At 40.7% G+C, this 24,834-nt stretch overlaps 1 protein-coding gene across 1 annotated transcript; it reads right to left on the reverse strand.

Moving 5' to 3' along the window:
- Positions 1–21,576: 21,576 nt before the first annotated feature.
- Positions 21,577–24,464, reverse strand: LOC124698957 (transcription factor bHLH57-like). Its single transcript, XM_047231336.1, has 4 exons — positions 24,356–24,464; positions 23,549–23,968; positions 23,022–23,405; positions 21,577–21,666 (listed from the first exon to the last, which is right to left on the reverse strand). The coding sequence occupies exons 1-4, from the start codon at positions 24,413–24,415 to the stop codon at positions 21,577–21,579; spliced, it is 954 nt and encodes a 317-aa protein (XP_047087292.1). The 5' UTR covers positions 24,416–24,464.
- Positions 24,465–24,834: the final 370 nt, after the last annotated feature.

The following is a 24,834-nucleotide window of genomic DNA, read 5'->3' on the forward strand; positions in this document are numbered from 1 at the left end:
CGACAATATATTCTCAGAGCGCTAGAAGTCGCGAATAAATCTCTGAATGCCGCAAAACTTTGCGAAGGTAAGACCCCAGATCCGTTCTGAGCGGCGTGGCACCGTCTCTGACGGCGGATTGCTACTTTTTTCCGTATCAACAGATACGAAGAAAAATCCTAACGGACGTGTTAGGTACCCGATAAAATATGACTGGGACTCGACAGAATGGTAAGACCTTAAGCGGCACCTGTCGAAGTTTACACCAGTATCCCGAGATCATGTCCAGGGACGTGATCTTGAAGTAGGTTTTTGCGGATTGCCACTAGAGCGGTTAACTAGTACCTGATCCGTCAGATGAACTAGCCCCAACTACCGTTATCCCTGTACAAAATAATATTTTCATATCGAAAGGTTATGCATTAAAATTCGACAAGATTATTGAATGATTAAAGTTGGAGATTTTCCCTGATTCTTCGATTCAAGAAAAATCTCGGGGGCTACTGACATAGGCATCCCCAATGGGCCTGCCGAAGGTCGTACCCGGGGTTTATTGAAGGCCCAGGACTCGAAGAATAAGAAGATTCGGAAGCCCATTTAGTGTTAAGGAAAGATAGATTGTATTAGAAAATATAGAGACTTGTAATTTTACGGGATGAGGATGAAACCCTCCCGAACTCTGTAACTTGTGTATTACAAAAACCCTCGACTCCACCTCCTATATAAGGGGGAGTCGAGGGACAAGGAAGGGACCGAATCTATTGTCAACAGAACCCTAGTTTTTGCAATCAGCGAGTACTTTTCGGCTGAAACCTTCGAGATCTACTTGCCCTCTACTTCTAGCAAAACCCTAGTCTACAATATGTAGGCTTTGAAAAATTAATCCTTTGTCAGCCACCGTGGCGGCCTTCGAGCCGGTAGCACTCATAGCAGCGCTAGTTGCAGCGACACCCTTCTTCTTGCCCATCCTGATGGAGTTCTTTAGGAGCTCTGGTGATTTGGGCGTGGCGGCAATGGGGCGCAGCAGCAATATGTCCTAAGAACAAGGGAAGAAGATGGCATGGGAGAGATGAGTAAATCCCTAGGTCCCCTTTATAAAGAAAAAGTTAGTTTAGGATTGGGTCGGTGGATTCATGCCGTAGAAAATGGATGGAGATTTGGCTCAACACGTGTCACAATAGGAGGGAAACCGGATGCCATTACCTCCATTACGCGTAGAAATCGAGGAGACGCTTCGATTAGCGCGCAATGCTCGGTCATTTCCAAAATTGACTGCTCAGACATGCGATGGGCCCACTAGGTCATATCATGTCAGTCTTGCTGCTGCGATTGCTACATCATTGATGATGTCATCAAAGTTATCGACTCCCTTTGACAGAGCATTCGAATGGAAGAAACACTCGAAGGAATCTACAACTTTCGGCTACTCGACTTGAGTCTACGCACGGTTGCAAACATCCATCGCTAGACTCGGGGGGCTACTCCCATCAGGAGCGCTGGACGCGCACCTGATAAAAACAACAAAAGGCATCAATAATCAAAGGAATTCAAAGAACCACGAACCCGAAGGTTCCAGAAAATCCAGGATCGAGCTCGGGGACTAGATTCTGTGTAGGGTAACGTTGTTTTGCCATCGGCAGTTAACCATCATCGATTTATCAAGTAAGACTAGGCTCGTTAATTTTATCCCTTACGTACGATCAGTTGCATGACTCCACCCGAAGTCTTAGAAGACCCGATATATTCAAAGTATCGGGTGATGAAGGAAGCTCAAAAAGCATCGACAGCAAGATCTTCGAGTAGTATAACTTGAGTCTATGCACGGTTGCAAACATCCATGCCTAGACTCAGGGGCTACTCCCATCGGGATCGCTGGACAAGCACCCGATACCAAGCAATTTTGACCTCATAGTAAGCATAAAGACTCAATTTTCTTTAGCTGATCAAGATATTCTGATGAGGACAACTATAGTCCCTGCCCAAAGCTTCGTTTAGGCCAGTCACTTGGGAGCTACTGATGTGGGGCATTACCCTTCGGGTACCCGACATTAGTCTACCTCCCTTGGCCCAACTAGGGGCTCATGAAGATTATCCAAGACCAAGGTGGGCCCATACGTTGGTTGCAACGCAGGAGACCTACCAGAAGATGGATTCTTGACGGACAAGGCAAGAAGGCGTCAATAAAGGAAAGATTAGATTATATCTCAATTTAACCTAGTCGAGTTCGGACAGGACTCTCGAGACATGACCTCCTATATAGAGGCCAGTAGAGGGCCTACCGAACAACAGAATAACAATACGCAGAACCACTGCAACTTATCACACAAACCCTAGAATCTTTGCCTCCCGGTGAGTTGACCATAGTAGTCCATCGGCTACCTCACTGTAACCTGTTTTACTCGATAAATCAAGATCAGACAAGCAGGAAGTAAGGGTTTTAGCTCATCGAGGGCCCCGAACCTGCGTAAAACTCTCTCCCCATTTGTTTGATATCTGATGTCTCGTGTTAGCCTGCAGGATTCTGTCAACCCTAAGCCCCTCATGGTGGGCATTGCCGAGGAGCTCCCTCGTCAATAACATTTAAACGCGACGAGCCTATTTTGATTTATACTTTTTTGCAAAAAAAAAACGGTTTGAGGACAAGTTTGGGGGCCGTGGCTGGAAGTGGCCGCATCCCAAATGCGGCACCATTGGACGGCGTCCCCGGGTTGACATTTCCAATGCTTTGATCGCACGTCGTTTGCGGGACGCTGGAGATGTTCTTTTTTCAGACATTTTAAGGTTTAATTTCTTTGTACATTTATTCATGTATTGATATGCGAGATCCCAATTACTATTTTGCCATCAACTAGGTTAATTAGTTAATTAGATGACCAATTGTTGAAAGGGAGTGCCTGGGTCACAGTCGACTGAGAACAAAACTTTGTCTCAGTCGATCAAAAAGCAGACGAGTCAACGAGACGTGTCTTTGTCTCTGTTTGGGCTTTCTTTCCTTTCCACACGTGACACCTGATATGTGGGCATGTCCTGTCTTTATGTGGGCTGTCACCTGACGTTTAATGTGGGCTGTCACCTGATATTAAATGTGGGCTTCTGTCTGGGCTTTCTGTCCGTGGGCTCAGTACCAACTCCAGCAGAAACCCCTCCTGCAAGTAAAGACACGAGAATCTCGTGATCAGTTCTTCCCCATTCATCGTCCTCACCAACGGAGCCATGGGGGAAAGAGAGTGGAGCAAACCCTAAGAGGAAAACAGCATCTCCCACGAAAAAAAGCCAAGAAAAAGATAGAAAGAGGAAGATCTGCTCTGTTCTCCACCTCCCTCGACAGGAATCTTGCTGAACATGGAGTATGGATCCGGATCTTACCTTGGTATGAAATTTCTGCTCCTCCCAGATCTTCTTTGTGAATTTTCTTTTGAATCAAACAATAGCATTCTGTCAGATCAACTCTTCCCAGGAAATGAACATCTATTCTTGTCTTACTCTGAAACTGTCCTCCATGACCAGCACTTTAGTTTCAGTTCATGATAGCTGGACAAAAAAAAATGAATTAGACAAGAGATTTCTCTTAGAGCAGCAAAAGCATCAACACATTAAAGCAAAAAGATATATCAGGAAGAGCATTCTCTCAGAGGCTTTGCTCTACCAGCCTATAATTTGCATTATATTCCACAGTAGCAGAATTATCATACATCACAAGCATGCAGAAAAAATGAACAGAAAATCATGAAGGTATACTGAAAACTGATGAAACACGACACATTAACATCAAAAAACAGAGCACAAAGAAGAAGGACCAATTAGAGATAGGACATATGTGGTAGATCACAGGCTCTGTTGACGGGTTACTGTGGTTAGGCACACACAGTAGTATGTTATACAGATAAACTGGTAATCACCGATATATCAACAAAAAATAATTGCATAGTGGATGAAAATTTCTGATATACCTTTTGCATCAGATGGCTAGTTGTTTTTTTGCTTTTGTCTCATGCTTAATGACAATGAATATGTTTTTTCCTTTTGTCTCCTGCTTAATGACAATGAATATGGATGTCACTGATATTTTTTAGTACAATAAGTCAGCAAATACAGTGACGAGATCGGAAAAACACCTGAGCTTGTGCTTGCTATGCTTTGCCTTTGCTTGATGATTCCTGTTTTGCCTTTGCTTGATGATCCATCATACAAGTACATGCCTTCATGTCATATATATATAAGATCATTCAGTTAGTTCACATGGAATTTATAGCAGCTTGTTATGCATTTTGCACTTTACAGTATGATCAAAAACATTGCATTTAAAAAATGAAGAGAAATTGACAAGGAAAATCTGCCAAGTCTAGTTCTACTGAAACTATGTTGGATTAGATTATATTCACTTTTTCAGTTGAATAAAATAAAAATGCAAATGACTTTAAATTTACAGGCAAGGACAGATATCAAGAGGAAGCAAGAATATATGGATCATATAGTTCACAATTAAAAGATAGAAGTCAGGTGATATTTATTAAACTTAATGCTTGTTAGAAATTCAGAATGGAATAGTACGACCTAAATTCAATGATTATTTGTCAATGTAGGTTCCATATTACATACCTCCGACTGGGCAACCTCAAGAAAATGATCTTTCAACAAGAAATTCAGAGAACATTGGTTTCATGAATCCTATTATGGGCTCTTCATCTAGTTCACATGTAACAAACAGAGTTAAAAAGAGTGATGAACATCTCATGCTTGTCATAAGAAAAAGCTGATGTTGTTGGATTTCATACATTCTTACATTCTTACAGATAAATTCGAAATAAAATTCATATAAAGTGTGTAATAACCTACAGCACATGGTTTATGTTGGATTTCTTTCTTTGCTAGTACTGATGCTGAACATATTTTCGTAATGCAGCTTGAATTCTTTGAAGGCATGCAGAATGTAGAATGTACACAGGTGAGTATGCAAAAATTGATATACATATACAAAATTGGTACCTGATATGTATTTCCGTCAAATTATCCATCATATAGGTTAGGAAAGATGATGCAATATGGTACAGCATGGAAAACTATGGTGCATCAGGACAAAAGCAAACAGTAAGACAGTATAAAAAAATAATTTGCTTACCTTGTTGCTTTGTAGTTTCTAATGTATTGAGCAAGAATTGATAATAAATTATATTCATATATGTGCAGGCTCCTCTGCCCTCACACTTAGACCTAGAGCCTGCAAGCGTACACATGGATGAATTTGCGGTTAGTTTGGAATTTCCATGCTTTAACAAATGATACGGTACATTTTAAATAATAAAAATATTAACTGATTGAAAAAACTTTTAAAAATGCGGGTTAATTTATCACAAGGCGATGGCATGTCATATTCTCAAATGATGCGGAGCATGGATGCAATGCATTTTTCACGAGGTTAAATTCGGACAAACATTTTTAATTCCTACACTTATTCAGGAAAAATGCATGAAAAAAGAAAGGAATTGAATTGATATGTTTATTATTTCAAGCAAGGTAATTGCGAGTTATATGGATTTGCTAAGCTTGGACCAATGGGAGATGAGGTAAAATTATAATAACTTTAAAATATGACAACATAAATAAAATATCACTGTTTCACTCATGTTGTTATGTTGTTTTCAAATTTGCGAACGGAATGTTCATGATAACGAAGCGAAGTGAATATGTCCATAATAGTGAGGAAGATTATCCTCAAAGAGACACCGACAACTGCGGAAATATGTTTGAACCAGAAGAGAATTCAGATGCTAATGGAGATAGTGCATACAAGTACAAGGATACATGGGTCAATCCAGAGCAGTCAGATCATATTTCAAAAAAGAGTTCATGTGATGAACAAGAATGCTCTCAGCCAGATAAACTTGACAGTACAAATGATCAAAATGCTGGCAGCGCAGATGATTTAGCAGCAGATGCAAGTGAATGTGAAGTAAGGTCAGTAGAAGAAGATGGAGGTGTACAAGAAGCGTGTCGGGAAGATATAGAGATATACCTTGAGAATGAAAGTGTAAAAGCAGCTCAAACATGCGATCGGGAGGTCCGCGAGTCATCATGTACCCCATATAAATCAAGTTTTTGATACAAAAGAGGCTGCATTTGAGTTCTACAACTCATATTCGAGATATTATCGGCTTTTCAGCAAAAATAGCTGGAAATTATCATCGCAGGAAGGATAATAAAGTTACTAGGTGTACTTTCAAATGCAATCGTTCTGGAAAAGTACTAGATGAGAAAACAAAAGAAGAAAGGAAGAAGAAAAAAGAAGTCAAGAGGCAGGAGACAAAGAGAAAGAAGATGCTAGAGAAAGGAGAGATTGTACCTTTGCAACCTCAGCAACCTCTGGAACCAGAAGCAGATAAACCTAAGGATCAACCTAAAAAGAGGAAAAGTAACAATGTGGAAATTACAGGTTGTCTAGCTGAAATGATTGTTACACTAAAAGGAGATAAATGGACAGTAACTAGTTTGAATATGGAACACAACCATGAGTTGAGCCCGCCCGAAGAATCCAGATTTTTGAGGTCACACAAGCACATGACAAATGAAGAAAAGCTTTTCATAAGGACATTCAATTCAGTGAAGCTTCCCACAAGAAAGATCATGGCAATCCTAACTTATTTGAGAGGTGGTTTTTCAAAGGCTGTTCCATATACCAAAAAACATGTAAGCAACTTAAGAACTGCAATGAGAAAGGAAAGCAGGCTCAATGACATGATGCAATCTCTTGAATATTTTAAGAAGAAGCAAACTGATGATCCAATGTTCTACTTTGATTTCAAAGTGGACAAGAAAACAAATACAGTGGAGAACATCTTCTGGTGTGATGCTACATCTAGAAGAATGTATGAGCTATATGGTGATTGTATCAGTTTCGACACAACATTCAAGACAAACAGATATAACATGCCGTTTGCAGCTTTTGTCGGAGTAACGGGACATGGCGAAAACTGTCTATTTGGTTGTGCGATCCTTCAGAATGAAAGTGCCGAAACTTTTGAGTGGTTATTTCGAACTTTCTTGAAATGCATGGGTGGAAAGTGTCCGAAGACCATAATTACTGATCAAGATGCAGCTATGGCCAAAGCAATTCCTGCAGTTTTCCTAGATACTATACACAGGAATTGTCTTTTCCATATTGTAAAGAAAGTCGAAGAGAAACATCCAAGAAGCTTTGGAAAGATACCTAATCTACACAATGAATTCAAGGACACTATTCATTTTTCATTGACAGTAGCAGAGTTTGAATCTTCATGGCAAGAAATAATAGAGAAATATGAAGTGGGCAACCTCAAGTACTTGAAAACAATGTGGGAGAATAGGGCAAAGTTTGTACCTGTATTCTTCAAGAACAACTTCTTCCCCTTCATTCACAGTACAGCTAGGAGTGAAGGCACCAATGCTATTTTCAAAGACAATGTTTGCTCTACATACAGTGTCAGCAGCTTCTTGAGTGAGTATGACAAGATAGCAGAAAATATTGAAGAAAATGAGAAACACGAAGATTCGATCACTAGGACAACAACACCTAGCTATTGGTGTGGAAATGATATGGAAGTGCATGCTGGAAAAAATACAACCGAAAGATATTTTACAGGTTTCAAAAGCAGCTGAAATTTACTGCTTATCTACATGTACAAGAGGTTGAGCCGAACAAGCAATATGAAGTCTACAAATCTGGCCTGGCTGCAGCAAGAGATTACAGGACAAGGAGATACTTAGTTATGGTTGATTTAACAAGTGATGATTTCAAATGCATTTGTTCCAAGTTCAACAAGGATGGAATTTTATGTTCCCATGTTCTTAAGGTCCTTGTCCATCTAAACATTGTGCACATTCCAGATAAGTATTTCATTGCTAGATGGATGCCAAGAGAGAAGAAAGATATAAGGGATTTGAGATACAATGTACCTTTGGAGATGACTGGAGAGTGCAGCCAAATGAGATTCAATGTGCTATCCAAAGTTTGCATCAATATAGCATCTGATGGATCAAAAAGTAATGAGAAATACCTGTTTGTCACTCAAGAGGTTAAGAAGATTGCAGAGAAACTAGATGCAATGACATTGGCTGAGGACAAAGCAAAAGAAGTTGATCCAAAAGAGAAAAGTAAGGAGCAAGTTGTCGAATCTGAATATGGTTACTTAAACGACCCCAAGGTTGTAAAGTCCAAGGGAAGACCAACTATTTTGGGAAAGAACAAGCTAGACAGAAGATACATGACATTTGCAGAAGAGCTTTTGGGCAAGCAACAGATTACATGCAGCCACTGTGGGTCACATTACCATAACATTCAAACATGTCAAAGTTTACACTTGGATGAGTCATTGTTTGCAAACAACAAGAAAGCGAAAAATAACCCTAGAGGTATATACTATGTGCATGAACAAGCTTGTTTACTCATGTTGTATTTATTTGTACTTTTCTAACCTAGTTGTCAATTCAATATATTTTAGGGAAGAAAAAGACTACAGATGAAACTAGCAAGAAGACGAAGAAGGCAAAAGAGAAGTGATAGAAGACTTACATTAGATTGTCAGGATGGTTGCTCTGAATGTTTTAGTGTTATGCTGCAAAATTCAGAATTTGAAAAAGGAAGAGTTAGAATAAGTGATATAAGTTGTAATAAAATAGATATTTGAATTATGCTTAGTCTGAATTGATATTTGTAATATTTACCTTGTGTTTATTTTCCAAGAATTTTTGCTTGCTTGTACAATGACTAGTATCTGCAAAAACAAAGTATCCTATGTCTATTTTATGCTGAATGATATGCATACTGTAAAATCTTGATCTTGTGCTTCTCTTTTTTGAACAAGTGCAGTTAAAACTAGATTTCGTAATTGCAAAAAGACAAAAAATTGAATACTTGGATGTGTCGCTTAACAATGAAAAAGTAGCATATATACAATTTATACCTACTATTCAAGAAATCGAAAATTTAATTACATATAAGGGAAACTATATATATATAATACCAAACATGTATGAAGTCTGTAACAGGATGCAACTGGAAAAACGAACGATCGTTCGATTCTCTACATAACAATGAGTAGACAGACACAAAAACACCAACAGATTGTCCATTGAGCCTAAACTGTCATCTTCAATTTGGCTCCCAAAATCTAACTTTCACGCAAAACTCTCTTTACACGAAAGGAAAACAAACTTGGAAATACTAATGCGTTTTTCTTTCATATCTACAAGACACAGGAGCACTTGACTTCTTGATCACCCCATTCTTGCATATTTCCCATGAACCTGCGGAAAAAGAAAGCCACATGAATCAAATTATTGCACTAGAAAATAAAATCAGTACAAAAAGATTTCAATGAACTGTTGAAAAGATTTATTGAATTATCAGATACATCTCATATGTAATACAATATAACAATGTGAAAATTAAAGTTTTAAAAAAAAATTAGGCACAGAATATCTTACATGAGGTTTAAATGTCATGACAGCTTCTTGAATTTCATGCATCTCGTTGTGTTCACAGAACATCATGTCATTTGCTAATTGAATTCGAAAGTTTGGCATATCTTTGTACGAGAATTTTCCCATCAAACTTGTTCTTGGCTTAAAGAGTTCAATACTTTTCATCAAATGTAGGCCACAGTCTTTACTGTTATTGATTAAGACAAAGTCAGTTAATAGTCAGGAAAAAATACAGTAATTAAATACAATCAGAAGAAAAACTTTAAGTTTCTGGAAAAAAATTTACCCATTGATTTGCTTTGGTACAGGTGGGTATATAACTTCAAATTGTTGGAAGTCAATTTCTTTCAATCGGCATTCATTCCAAGTTCTTTCAAAATTCATAATCTGTTAAATAAAAAACAAGGCAGATAAGATACACGAAATCATTAGATATCATGGGAGTTAACACCAAGAAATGCTACTGAACATGACAGTAAAAAGACATTTAATAGCAGAATTCAGAGCTTCCGGAGTACATAATAAGATATGAAATTTAAAAGCAAGCTGTTCCACAGTAAAAAGGAGGGGATGAGCATGTATTAACATCCTACTAGTAGCATGAACATATAATGATGGTCATTGGCAGGTCGTGTTTGCACTAATGATGTATTCTTTAAAAAAAAGCTTAATCTGTAAGTGGCATGTTCATTAAAAAGTAGACAAATGACATGGCCATGACTGCACGCTTGCAATCACGTCACCATGAGCAGCAGCTCAGTAAAAAAAAGCTGAATCTGTATTCCTATATAGCAGCAGCTTGCACTCAAAGTCACCATGAGCGCACACAAACACACACGCACTACTCACGCTCCCCAGACACATCAACTCATGGCCATGACCGCACGCTCACGCAATCATCATTGTCTACCTGCATGCAAAATGATGTGCTCTTCTCCCTCCTATCTCGCTAACTAACCTACCAAACTCAAAACACCGCGTGCACACACCCCAAAAATACACACAATATCCACTCTCAGACTTGGCATAGTGCCAACAGTTCATAAAAAAATTAATAATAGCAACTACAATATAATGAAAATGGTATTCATTAAAAAGAAGAAAATGATACTGAGACTAGCCAAACAAATAATATTAGATCATAAATAACAAATTGACAACCTGTATTTCATTGAGATAAAATAGAAATGCAGTTTATATTATACCATTCTGTTATCAACTTCTTGGTGTAAATCTGAATCCTTGTCAAATAGGGAGTCCATAAAAATGAATTTTTTGTCCCTTATGTCGACAGTGAAAAGGAACCAGTGAAAGTTGTACAGCGATGGGAAGTGAAGCTGTTGAAACAGACAAAGTGGTGTTGTTAAAAAAAAGAACAGGGAAAAATATTTAAAGATAGAACAAAAATAAATCATGAAATATTTAAAAAATACCGAATCTGTCAAGTGTAGTTTCCTTGCTTTTCCAGCTCCTTCAAAAGCTTTAATTGCTTGATCTTTCATATACAATCTTCTTGTTTCATTCTCCCATTTTTCAAGAAAATATTCCTATTTAAAGTAATAATTGGAACATAACAAAGAAATATCAGTCAGAATTAAAAGCGAAAAAAGAAGTACACATCCAGTGTAGTAAATGCAACAAACAGCACAAAAATTTAAAAAGAAAAAAAGAAGGAAAAATTACTTACACTTGATGTATGGAAGAATGTGTGTCTATTAGAGTTCTTTGGATGGTTAGACAAGAATAGAATACGACAATACAAGTTTATGACCCAAGCCTCAATTGTTCCTCCTGGTTTTAAAGAATTCCCGAATGTATCAAGGCTGACCTTATAGTTACCAATTTGTATTGCCTTCTTACTGTTCAAGATAGTTAGACAGAAATATATAAGCAAAAATTGAAAAAATGTTGAAGAACAAACAAATATACTAAAAATAAGGTTGGAAAAATTAAATTGATAGTACTTACTGCTTGAATCCATCCATATTTGCTAGACGGACAATTGCCTGATAGTATTTCTTCTGGTCTTCATCTTGTTCATAACTGGATATGTTGACATCGTAAGGAGATGAAACATATCTGCTAGGCATTACTATACGCCTTGGTGGTAATATTGATGAGGAGCTAGCTTGTGATTTCTGCTTAGAGAAGTTGTTGCTGTCATACATTGCATCAATGTCTTCAGATGTATTTGTTCGAATTGGGCTGAGTCGATGTTGTCCAATGTAAACATCGTCAGAACTATCATGGGAGTTCATTATTTGGCTGCCTCTGTTTTCCCGAATAAACACAACCTCTGGTGATTCTTGTGAGCTCTGGTTTTGTAACAAATAACAGGATTAATTCTAGTATACAATAAGCATGTAGAAGAAAAATATAATAAGGCCAAATTTACAAAAATACAGATAAAAAGAAAGCCAAATTTGAAAACAGATAAAACTTACTATTGATATTATTTCATTGGTTGCATTCCTAGCTGGGGAATTGGAAGAAGGAGATGTCCTTTGTGGAGATGTCCTCTGTGGAGATGTCCTCTGTGGAGATGTCCTTGTTCCAAATGAATCAACCTTTTGAGGAGAAGGAGGTTGAAAAGCATGTACTGAGGTTTCAGGTGGTTGCAATTCTTCTTCATTCATACACAAAGACTTCCTTTCTGCTAACTTTCTCATATATTCATGTTTAAGCACCTAAAAAATAAAAACAAATCCATGTTATATAGCTTAGATACAGATAAAAAGAAAGTCATAGTTGATTATAAAAATAGAAAAGAGAAAAATTTATAAAAAATTTACCTGTCCTCTTGGACTTGCAAGCCAACTTTCTTTGAGAGATAATGACGGTCTACCATCGTCAATCTATTATAGACAAAATACAAAGTTAGAAAATAGGCATTTGCATATATGTCAAAAATTAAAATGGCAAAGGCATAAACAAAACATGCAATCAAAAATGAAAGTCATGTTTCTCGATGAAATTGTCAAAGACATCTCGAGTTGAACATTTCTTCGAGAAAGATACAACACATGGGTGAGTTGAACAGTTCTCAGGTCGAGATATATCTGGACATGACTTGTTAAAACCCTATCTTTAGTTGCATGTTTCTCGATGAAGAATGTGCAAGCCTTGACGAGTTGCACATTTCTTCAAGAAACATGCAACTCCGGGTGGGTAAGTTACACGTATCTCGAGAAAAAGGTGCAACCAAGAAAGAAAAGATACACCTCATTTTAAAAAAGTAGACACTAGTTGCACATTTCTCGAAGAAATGTGGAAGTGGACAATAGTTACTATAGTTATAGTAGATATGACTCTTAGACAAAATTTCTAACACTTTTGAATTGCGCATTTCTTGAAGAAATGTGCAAATGGACATGATTTGTGAGAAACCCGTGATTAGCAGCATGTTCCTAGACGAAGAATGTGCAAGCCTTGTCGAGTTGCACATTTCTTCAAGAAACATGCAACTCCGGGTGGGGTAAGTTACATGTATCTCAAGAAAAAGGTGCAACCAAGAAAGAAAAGATACACCTCATTTTAAAAAAGTAGACACTAGTTGCACATTTCTCGAAGAAAATGTGCAAGACATGATTTATGACTACCACGTGAGTAGTTGCATGTTTCTAGATGAAGAATGTGCAAGCCTTGTCAAGTTGCACATTTCTTCAAGAAACATGCAACTCCGGGTGGGTAAGTTACACGTATCTCGAGAAAAAGGTGCAACCAAGAAAGAAAAGATACACCTCATTTTAAAAAAGTAGACACTAGTTGCACATTTCTCGAAGAAAAATGCAAGACATGACGTTGCATGTTTCTCGATGAAGAATGTGCAAGCCATGTCGAGTTGCACATTTCTTCAAGAAATATGCAACTCCGGGGTGGGTAAGTTACACGTATTTCGAGAAAAAGGTGCAACCAAGAAAGAAAAAGATAGACCTCGTTTTAAAAAAGTAGACACTGGTTGCACATTTCTCGAAGAAATGTGGAAGTGGACAATAGTTACTATAGTTATAGTAGATATGACTCTTAGACAAAATTTCTAACACTTTTGGATTGCGCATTTCTTGAAGAAACGTGCAAATGGACATGATTGGTGAGAAACCCGTGATTAGCAGCATGTTCCTAGACGAAGAATGTGCAAGCCTTGTCGAGTTGCACATTTCTTCAAGAAACATGCAACTCCGGGTGGGGTAAGTTACATGTATCTCAAGAAAAAGGTGCAACCAAGAAAGAAAAGATACACCTCATTTTAAAAAAGTAGACACTAGTTGCACATTTCTCGAACAAAATGTGCAAGACATGATTTATGACTACCACGTGAGTAGTTGCATGTTTCTAGACGAAGAATGTGCAAGCCTTGTCAAGTTGCACATTTCTTCAAGAAACATGCAACTCCGGGTGGGTAAGTTACACGTATCTCGAGAAAAAGGTGCAACCAAGAAAGAAAAGATACACCTCATTTTAAAAAAGTAGACATTGGTTGCACATTTCTCAAAGAATTGTGCAAGACATGACTTATGACAACCACGTGAGTAGTTGCATGTTTCTCGATGAAGAATGTGCAAGCCTTGACGAGTTGCACATTTCTTTGAGAAACATGCAACTCCGGGTGGGTAAGTTACACGTATCTCGAGAAAAAGGTGCAACCAAGAAGAAAAGATACACCTCATTTTATAAAAAGTAGACACTAGTTGCACATTTCACGAAGAAATGTGCAAGTGGACATTAGTTGCTATAGTTATTATAGATATGACTCTTCGACAAAATTTCTAACACGTTTTAATTGCGCATTTCTTGAAGAAAAGTGCAAAATGGACATGACTTGTGAGAACCCCGTATTTAGTTGCATGTTTCTCGACCAAAAGGTGCAACCCATGAAAGAGTTGCACATTTCTTTGAGAAACATGCAACTCCGGGTGGGGTAAAGTTACACATATCTCGAGAAAAAGGTGCAACCAAAAAGGAAAGATACAACTCACTAGTTGCACATTTCTCGAAGAAATTTGCAAGTGGACATTAGTTGCTATAGTTATTATAGATATGACTCTTAGACAAAAAATCTAACCTGTTTTAATTGCACATTTCTTGAAGAAAAGTGCAAATGGATATGACTTGTGAAAACCCCCGTATTTAGTAGCATGTTTCTCGACCAAAAGGTGCAACCCATGAAGAGTTGCACATTTCTTTGAGAAACATGCAACCCCGTGTGAGAAACTAGTTGCGTATTTTTCGAAGAAAAAATATTGAGTTGCACATTTCTTCAAGAAACATGCAACCCCTAGGGTGAGTTGTGTGTACCTCAGCCAAAAATGCAACCCAAGAAAGATGCATTTCATTTGGTAAAATCTAGACACTAGATGCACAAATTCTTACAGAAAAAGAAAATGTGCAAACCATATTAGAAAATGTGCAACCCCCACTGATGAAAAATAGTACACAGTAGCTGAAAATTCCATCAGAAAAAAAAGACAGTACTTGCATGTTTCTTATGTTTAGTAGCAGAAATGTTCAATAAAACAAATGCTACGCTTGTTCTAGTTGCAGATTTTTTCAAAAAATAAAATGTAGGTAGTGTATACTGTGTTTGAAAACAAAATTAGAACAGAAAAAAAAGATATGATACCTCAAAATCATCAGCACCGATCTTCTCAAATCCATCATAATCATAACTGGAGTAACTTTGAATCCTTGATTCTGAACTTAATTCTGGAGTTGTTGTTGTTGTAGATAATATGTTGTAAATATTTCTGCCTGATGATAATTGGTTTTCAGAATTATGTGTTCTTTGACCACATTGAATTGAACTGCTCTTGCAACCAGATGAGTTCTCTATCAATGTTGGTGAGTTCTCTTTTCCTATTTAAAAAACAAAAAATAAAAAGTTAGATAGAATAAATTTTGGAATATTGTGATCAAATTGAAACAAGTATATAGGACAAAAAACAAATCAAATACTATCTTGCTTGGAGAAGTGGGAGAAACTTCATGCTAGTTCTTACCCATGTTATTGATTCCTGAAAACATTGCATGAAGCTTCTGTGGAGTGGTAAAATGTGAGTTGATAGGTTTTTCCGTTTCTTTCTTCTTGTCTGATAAGTCATGATCTGTATAAATTGGACAAAAACATGTAAAAAAGATAAACTAATCAGTCTATAGTAGCAGAAAAAAAAACCCTGGGTGGAAAAAGCAATGGTTTGGCAGATGAAAAATACCTCTGGATGTGTGAGCATCACAATTTAAAACTACAGCTTCTTTTTCATTGTTCAACATGTGGTCCAAGCTTGCGCTACAACCGTATGATTGTTCGGCAAGAAATTTTTCTTTCCTTTCATCCTTAAGATAAAAGAAACAATCAAAATAAAAAATAGGAACATAAAAAAGAATGATCCAGAAAAAGACCTAAAAAAGAAATGTTCTTCTTACATTACTGTCGTGTTGTGGTAGCTCTATGTCTTTTATTTGAAGGTTACACAATGCACTATTGACATAGTGCATAGGTTCATCATGAGTTTTGACAATTTTTTCAGGCTCTACAAGTCGTGCAATTATCTGTAATGATATTATTTAGAAAAAGGAGAATATATTTTAAAAAATAGCTGGATGAATGAAAATATTTGAAAAATAGACATATAGTGGTACATAAGTTAAATAACCTGCTCTGTTGATGCAATCATTTGATCTTTTTTATGTTGGTTGCTCTCTTGTAGTTGTTCTTGGTGATGCTTGTTGTTATTAATTGCATTTACTGAATTGTTGGATTGTTGGCTGCCAGAACATCTAATTGAGTTCCCTGTCATAAGAAACATACATGATTAGTCATAAAAAATCAATAATTAAAATGAAAAAAGACTTATCTATTAGACTAAAAAATAAATAAGGTGAAATCAATGTGCAAAATAAACAAACCTTGGATTCCTTCCAGGTTTTTGCTTGTATCAGTTGAGGGCAATTTCAAAGTGTCGCCAGACTCCCGATTAGTACTGACTGATATGTTTTCATCTTGTGAAGAGCAATTCACTTTCTCTGTGCTTTGGGAAGATAAAAGGTTATTTTGTACTAGGCATTGTAGTACATTTATGAGCAGACTTTGCACTTTGGAAGAAACTGAGTGTGTTTCATTAACAGCGAAGTCTTCAAACATTGAGGAGATACTGTCTTTAACCTGCTTCGAAAATAGACAACAGAGAAAATGTATGTGCGTCAAAAAACATATCAATTAACTAAAAAGAACATGACAGAGAGGACTGGAAGAAAAAAGGAACAAAAAAGTAAGTAACCTTATCACTCAAAGCGCACTGCTGAAAAGAATCGAGAGACAATCTGAAACTCTCAATAGAGAAGCCACTGTTAGCAGCAGTGTCTGATGTAGCTTGTCCATAACATGTATCCTTAATATCCTTGATCTGTTTGAACAAAATACAGAAGATAAATAATAGGTTAATTTACTGTCCAAAAGCAATAAATGAAGATCATCTTTGCAGACAAAACAAAAGATGACCACACAGAAAAAGAAAATGAAGTATCTCACAGTATAGAAACAATTACTTACTTCCAGCTTGCCATAAAAGTTGTCGTCATCCATGTCCAACTTGATATATTCTTTGATCATATCTCCTTTCCACACTGATATTCTTGGGAGGGTAGAATGGATTTGGACTGATCCAAAGTCTAAGAAATCAAGATAGCGAACCTGAAGAAGGCAAACTTACATATGTTACAAAAAAATAAAAGAAGAATTCAAAAATGAAGAAATTAAATATAAAAAAGTACAAGTACAAGATAAGATACTAACCGCAATATAGTAATTGCATACAGCTAAGGTTGATGTAGAGTTCTGGTACTTCTTGATATACCATAAATTCCACTCTTGAAAGAATTTAGCCCAATTGTAGCTCTTGATGTTTTCAATGTTGACAAGGGCACCAAGATAAGCTCGTGCTAGGTTTTGTACTTGAGGTTGGACAGTAAAAGGATGAAAGAGCTACAATCATGAAGCACCTTAAGAACTCAAACTTCTCTTGCCCTTTCTTAATCTTGTCGCGGAAGAACTTGATTGTTGGCATATCTGATAATCCAAATAATTGCAGAAATTCAGCTGTTGTTATCTTGGACTCATTAGGGACAGGGACTCCTACAATTTGGAACACCAAGGACATGGGCAAATGATTCTGAAGTGATAGGAATAAATTTGTGCTGAAAAGCAAATCCTTCATTCTTTATGTCAACATGATCTGCTAGCCATTGAACAAAAGACCATGGCACAGTACCACTAGTGAGATCTAGTATTGATCCAAAATCTATGTCCCTTAGATACTGCTTCTGGTTTTCATCTAAATCTTGCATTTTCTGAACCAGTGAACTGACATTGTATCTACTTTTAGCTGATACAACATCTTTGTCAACAAGATGTCTTCCTTGCCTTCTATCTCGAACAATTTTCTAATATAACAAAACAGGACAGAAAAAAACTATGAGTTCAAATGGTCTAGATGAAACTAAAAGAGAAGAAATGCACTGTGATGAAAAAAGGTTAAGTATATATTGAGAACTCACCGTTCTCTTTTGTTTCTGAATGTTGCTAGGTCTGCGTTTACGTTTCAGACTTCTTTTTATCTGAACAAACATGCACTAACATGATCAAAATATATCACTTTTCCATCAATTAAACATCAACCGACAAAAGTATCCATACTTACAATTGAACTAACTGCCTCCAGGACAATGGTTTCTTCTTCGGAATTACAGCAATCCTGAGTATAAAAAAGTATAGACTGTCATGAGTATACAAAGGTTAAGTATATAAACAAAAGGCAGATACAGAAAAAGAATAAAAAGAAGGATATTCTTACCTCCTCACTACTGTCAGAGTTATTGTGTTTCTGCGGAAAATCTCTGTCGTTCATGTTGATGACACTACGCACTTGTTCCGGAAATTTTTCCATTGGTCTAGTCAAAAAATGAAAAGATAAAAATGCAACTTAGGGCACAGTCCTCAAGAGGGACAAAAGGATAACACAACACAAACATATGCTAGTTCTCTACTCCTGGAAAACACTACTGTAAAAAGGTGTGAAGCTGCTATCTACATGTTGTCCTACAACTTCTTATCAGACAACATGTTCATTGGCATATTACTTGACGACAAAAAATCATGTATACCGAAACATTTCATATGATGCATATAACATGTTCAAGGAAAGCCATACATAATTGCTAGTATAAAAATTTAGTGTAAAGCAGTAGTACACATTCAACAAGATGTCGCCTTGACGGTCATTATGTACTTCTAGAGTTGGCTCAGATGGTTATGCTTTGCTCACACATACGTATGAAAAAGCACCTTGCTAGCTAACAAAAACTGTACATTGGTAGTGAAAAAGCAAAAACATGATATAGGCAGGCGACAAGTAAAATTGAAACGAGGACGATATCAGCTTTTCAGACCTTGCATTTTGTTGCTTGTACTGAGTTATGAGCTTGAAATCATTGCTTTATTATTTACGGAAATGAACAGTTCATGGTTTCGAATATAGGTTGGAGCACATGATCTCCCAACAAGTGGGGTTTTTGAAGTGGAACCAAAATACTGCCCTGGCTATGTCTACAAAAGGTCGATATGGATGGGCAGAATTTCGCTCATTCATCGAGACTCTCGCGGGGAAGTACAGTGGCAATACATATCATTTGATTTCACAGAACTGCAACCATTTTGAACAGTAAAGTGTAGACAGCATGCATGCATCTGAGCACATTCTATTGTCACCAACTAAATGCAAGGAAGTTAACAGGATGGCAGAAACAAACTGAATTCATAATCTAATGCACTAATGCACTCATCAGAACAACAGATAAAGTTTAGAGCGCAAAGAGTAAAAACATACCTCATGGTAAAACAGTAAACGCATCATAAATAAATGCATACATACACAAAAAGAAAAGCATCATAAAATAGTGACACTTGAACAGAAAGCACTAAAATCTCCCCAAATAGTGTCTACTGGTAAACAGGAGGCGATTACATGGAGTTAATAAGTTGCAGGTAATACAACAGGCAACTAAAATGGACATTACTTACTGAAGCAAATGATTACTAGACAGGAGCATGATATATAGTGAGTTGCTCAGTATAGCAGGCAAACAAAGAGGCAACTAAAACACACCATGGACAAGCATCAAACTCAAATCAAATCAGGATCATAGGGGGGGCGTAGCACCTGCTCGTCCCCCCTTGTCTCCGTCCCTGACCAACAATGCAACAACACTAGCCTATCTCCACATCTCCCTACACTGCAACTTAGCTCAAATCAAACACTAAAACGGCGCACAGGATTTGAATCAGACAACCCTAACACACGAGGCATTCAAAAATCGCCGGATAAGCACGAAGACATCCAAGCTACAAAAGCAAAATTAAGAACACACAACACAAATTCGTAACATAACACTGCAGAAATAGGAGAATAGGATAGCTGATTCGTAACAAAACCTGCTGAAATCGGGCCTGCTAGTGAGGATCTGGGACGACGCGCGAGCTCCACGACCGCCTTGAGATCTACTAAAACCGCACGCTGAGGACGACGACGGAGGCGAGCTCGCCGACCGCCTTGAAACCTCCGCTTCGGAGAGGAACTCTCCAAGCCTCGGTGACGACAACGGCGGCGGCGAACTCGCCGACCACCTTGCGAACTCGTTCCCCTCTCCCCTTCTGTTGAAATGAAACGGTGACAACGACAAACGGATAGATAAGCCGAAAAGACAAGTCCCACAAAATAAACGGGTAACGGGTAACGGGCAACCCGGCAAAGAACATGATAAAATGGACAACCGGGCGCACGAATCTCAAAGATGATCGAACGGCTGAAAAAATCGACTGAGACCTGGACTTTTCTCAGGCGACTGAGAAATAGCAAATCCGTTGTTGAAAACCGCATTAGATTAGAGCAGCAAGCATGTGGTGAAAACCGTAAATAATCCATTTAAATGGTGTTTTGTGTAACACATGGAGTAGGAAGGGACTCTGCAATTCCCTCCGAGCTCCCGATCGCCCAGCTATCTAGCTAGCTCCGCATCTCTTGTTAGTAGTCCGCAGATGTGCGGCCACACACAGGCATGGGACGACACGCCACGGCAGTCGGCAGGGGATGCGCACGCCGAGAAACGATCGACCTTGCGTGCGCCGCCTCGTCGCGAACAGAACCGCTCGGCCGGCCGGACGTCCTGGCCTCGCGTGCAATACGAGAAACCCCCGGATCGGGGCAAAAGGTTGGGCGTCACCACCAATGATGGCATTGACCAGCCAGGTCTGCCATGCCGAGCGTGTCGCGTCGCGTAGGCATACGCACAGGAACAGCTAGCCTGACGCCGATAGCGCCATGGCTGCCGTGCTGCTGCGTTTCCTTCCCCGGCCCCGGCCATGGCCCCGCCCAGAGCCGAGACTAGCACTACAGTACACGCGCCTGTTCATGGCAACAGCACCCGATGAGGCAAAGCCTGCCCCTCCCAAAGAGAAGCAGAGCCAGAGCCGGCAGCGGCGACAGCACAGGACGCGCGCAGAGAAGTCGCATGCATGGATGGATACAGCAAAGATCAGATCGATTAGCAGCAAGCTCAGATTACAGGGATGGATGGAACTGCTCGGCGTACAAGGATCGACAGACATCGACCATCTCTCACGCTCACTCACTCGCCCCATCACCTCGCTGCGACGCAGCTCGAGAAACGAAGAAGAGGGAAAGAAAAGATGGCGAGAAAAAGGGCTCTGCCGTCTGCGCCGCCGTACGTCGCACTGTTGCTCCTCCGGTTGTCGCGGCCGGGCGAAACAGCTGCCATGGTTACAGGGGTCTCGTCAGCAGTGTAGGCCGTAGCGGCGAGCCAGCCTCTCCTCGGCTGCCGGGCTGGCTGGCCTTGGCTGGACCAGTGATGTGCAGAAGCAGCCGTGCTCGCGGCCCCACGCTAGCTGCGCGGCGTCGCCGTCCGCCGTGGCCACGTTGTGCGCGCAACCCCTGCCTGCCATGTTTGACTTATCGTCGCCGGTACGCACGTAGTACGCCACCTGCTCGTCCAGTTGCTCTGCTGGCTTAAACTACGTAACAAGTTTTACACGTCGTCGTTCGTTGTCCTCGCCGTCGCCGTCACCGGTCGGCGTCAGCAGCACGCGCCGGCGGCGTAGGCGAAGATCTGGTGCACCACCGTCGCCACCTCGTCAGCCGTCGCTACCTCGCACCCGTCCTCGATCTGCACATGCACACGTCGCAACAGATTCAGAATCAATCACAGCAAATTCACCATGCAACAACTGATTTACAGTAAATATGGCTCGAGGATGCGTACAAGATCTGTAGGTAGGCCAGTTTCGGCTCGAGAAAAGACACGGAAGGAAAGCTGGGGCTTGTAATTACGTATCTGTCCGTCCGCGAATTACGATGTCTGTACGCTGTACCTGGAGTTCATCGTATTCGAACGCTCCACCTACAATACTCCAAACGAATCTCTAACGGAAAAGAACGTACGTATGGCCACTGCCCGATCTCGACCGAAATCCCACGCAACGCTCCGCCGGGAAAAACGGCGACTTCGCTTTCTACCGCAGGTACCACACACATCATGACACGAACCCACACACAGGTCATCAGCTGTTGGATGCCAGTTCCTTTCCAAGATCGATTATCTCTTCTTTGATATGTATGTACCATGTATTATCAGTTCTGTCAGTATATGATGCTATGTGCTATCACACTGCATGAGTAACTTATACACCAAACATTAATTGGTCTAAAAAAAAATAGTCAGTTGCATCTTCACAAAATGTGTTTGAAGTATGAAGAATTAACTGACTGGCATTTCAGAAAATTATGTAGTACGACTCCCTCTCTCACAGTTTATTAGGCGTGCGCGTACCACTAGGTCGCAAATTTGATCAAGGTGGCATTAGTTATATGTTATAAAAATTATATCATTAGAAAGTTCAGACGTTCTATTTTCCAATCATATAATTTTTGCATTATATTTTAAATTTTATAGGTCAAATTGACGACCTAGAGATATGGGAAAGATTAGTAAACTGAGTCAGAGGGAGTAGAAGCCTAGAACCAAGTGCTAACATATAAATTTGTTATCTGATTTACTATGTCTCATTTTATTGACAATTTTCTTAAGCCTTAGAAAAAAGTGTTTCAGTTGCATGTTTTTGGAAATGCACTTTTTAGAAAACTAAAGTTGCACTTTTTTCAAGTGAGTGAGACTTAACAAAATCTCAAAGACATAGGCAAACCCGTTTGTTATTGCGTGTTGATGTTATTATTACATGAACGTTATCCGGAATTCCAAGTACAGCCAAAATGAGAATCCCAATGATTATCTTTCCGTTCCCTCCATTTTACTGTGATAACGAATTTAGAAACTACGATCCAAATAGTAGCTAATCATGGGTTTAAGGCAAGGAGAACAAAAACAAAGAGGCTACTATTTGCTCCAGTGAACGCAGTTAACCACAAAATCGCCGGAGCAAGAACGCAATGTGTTGAAAACAGTTCAAAGACAAGACAAGACGCAAACTGAAACTGAAACTGATGTAGCTGTGAGATGACTACCTTAAGGTTGAAGCAGTAGACGACGGCGTCGTTCCCGACGGATGTGACCGCGAGGTGCAGCACGGCGAGCCTGAGGTCCTCCATGGCGGCGACGGCGCGCACGAGCCGCCCCGGCCACCGCCTCCCCGCGACGCGCACCCGCACGTGGCCGCCCACCGCGGCCATCGCCTCCACGTCCACGCCGCCGCTGATGCCGCGGGACTCCGAGTAGCTCGTGTACTGCGGCGACACGAACACGCCGTCCGACGCGGCCGAGGCCGCCGTCCCCACCGTGGCGCCTCCCCCGCCTCGCTGCGCCGCCGCCAACGCCTGCAACGCCACCAGCTGCTGCTCCAGCTGCTTCACGTAGTCGATCGCTCCCCCGACCACCGTCGCTTGGTCACTCTACAGAACATATTCATGCATTGTGTTAACGACACATTATAAAGAACACACAAGATTTATTTCTGTACGTTTCTTGCTGCACTTTTTTTTAACAGGGTTTCTTGCTGCAATAGTTAGTCGTTGCAACTTTGCATGGCGCTTACTCGTGGGATGTAGTCGGAGGGGATGAGGGCGCGGAGGGAGGCGAGGTGGTCGTTCATGAGGCGGCGGCGGTTTCGCTCGACGGCGATGTGCGTCATCCGCTGGCACTCGGCCTCCTCGGGCTTCTTGCGCTTCTCCGGCGGCGGCGTGGCGCGCGGGCGCGCCCTCGGCCGCTTCCTCCGCCTCTCCGCGCCAGCCCTCGTCGTCGTCGCCGCCGGCGTCTCGGCCACCGGGGGCGCCGCCATCGCCTGCGTGACGCAGCTTTCGAGCAGGTCGACGTCTGACGCAGCCGTTCGGTACTCGAAGGCGCCGTACTCCCGCTTCATCCCCGCTCCGCCGTCCCCCATGGCGCCCTGGAGCAGCGCCAGGAACGGCACCTGCGCGGCGCTCGCAGTACCCGCCACCGCCGCATCCGCCCAGCACTGTTCCATCACCGCCGCCGCCATCGCCAAGAAGAACCAGCACAGGAAGGAAGCAGCACGTTAGCAAGAAACGGCAACAGCGGCGACGCCATAAAAGAGACGGTACAACGTCCCGAGCTATTGCGCCTGGCCACGCATTGAATGGCGCGAGCGTGCGCGCACAGGGGGGCTATGGCTAGGCGAGCTATCATCAGACAGGCCATGGGGACGAAGCAAATGAGGCACTAAACAGACTAAACACTTGCAGGCAGCTGGAAGAAGCGAAGGGAAGCTGCGACGGTGCAGCGAGCAGTTAGTACGCTCCATATCCAGAGACTGGGAATGGAAGCTGCTTGCACGCGCGCTCAATTACTGCGACGACATGGAAGGGGACGAGGAGGGGCTTACCAGGGAGGTGATGATGGGGCCTTGCAGCTGCATCCTCTCCATTAGAGGAGGGCAGGGCATGCAAACAGGGGTCGCAATAACTGCGGCAATGAGTAATGAGCCCCTGAGGCAGCGAGCTCCTCCCTCTCCTTCCTCCGGCCTCTTGCTTCTTCTTCTCCAGTGAAAGTGGAGCAGCTAGGCTAGTGCAATTAATATGGTATCCCTCTCTCACTCGCCACTCTACAGCTCCTACTTGTAGCAGCAGCAGTGGCAAGGCAAGGCAACAACCTAAGATAAGAGGACGGAGGAGTTGTCTCTTGTTGCATGTGTGGGGGTGAACTAGGGCAGTGGGAGATTAACTTGAAGGGATTGATTTGTGTAACAAGCCAAGTGAATGAGTGACGGGTGCAGTGCGGATTGGCTGGTGCGGCGGATTTGTCCGGCCCGACGACAGCCGCAGGAGAGGATGGGGCCGCTAGCTCCGCCCGCTTTGCTTGCGC

Source organism: Lolium rigidum, chromosome 3 (assembly GCF_022539505.1).
Source record: "Lolium rigidum isolate FL_2022 chromosome 3, APGP_CSIRO_Lrig_0.1, whole genome shotgun sequence".
NCBI lineage: Eukaryota > Viridiplantae > Streptophyta > Magnoliopsida > Poales > Poaceae > Lolium > Lolium rigidum.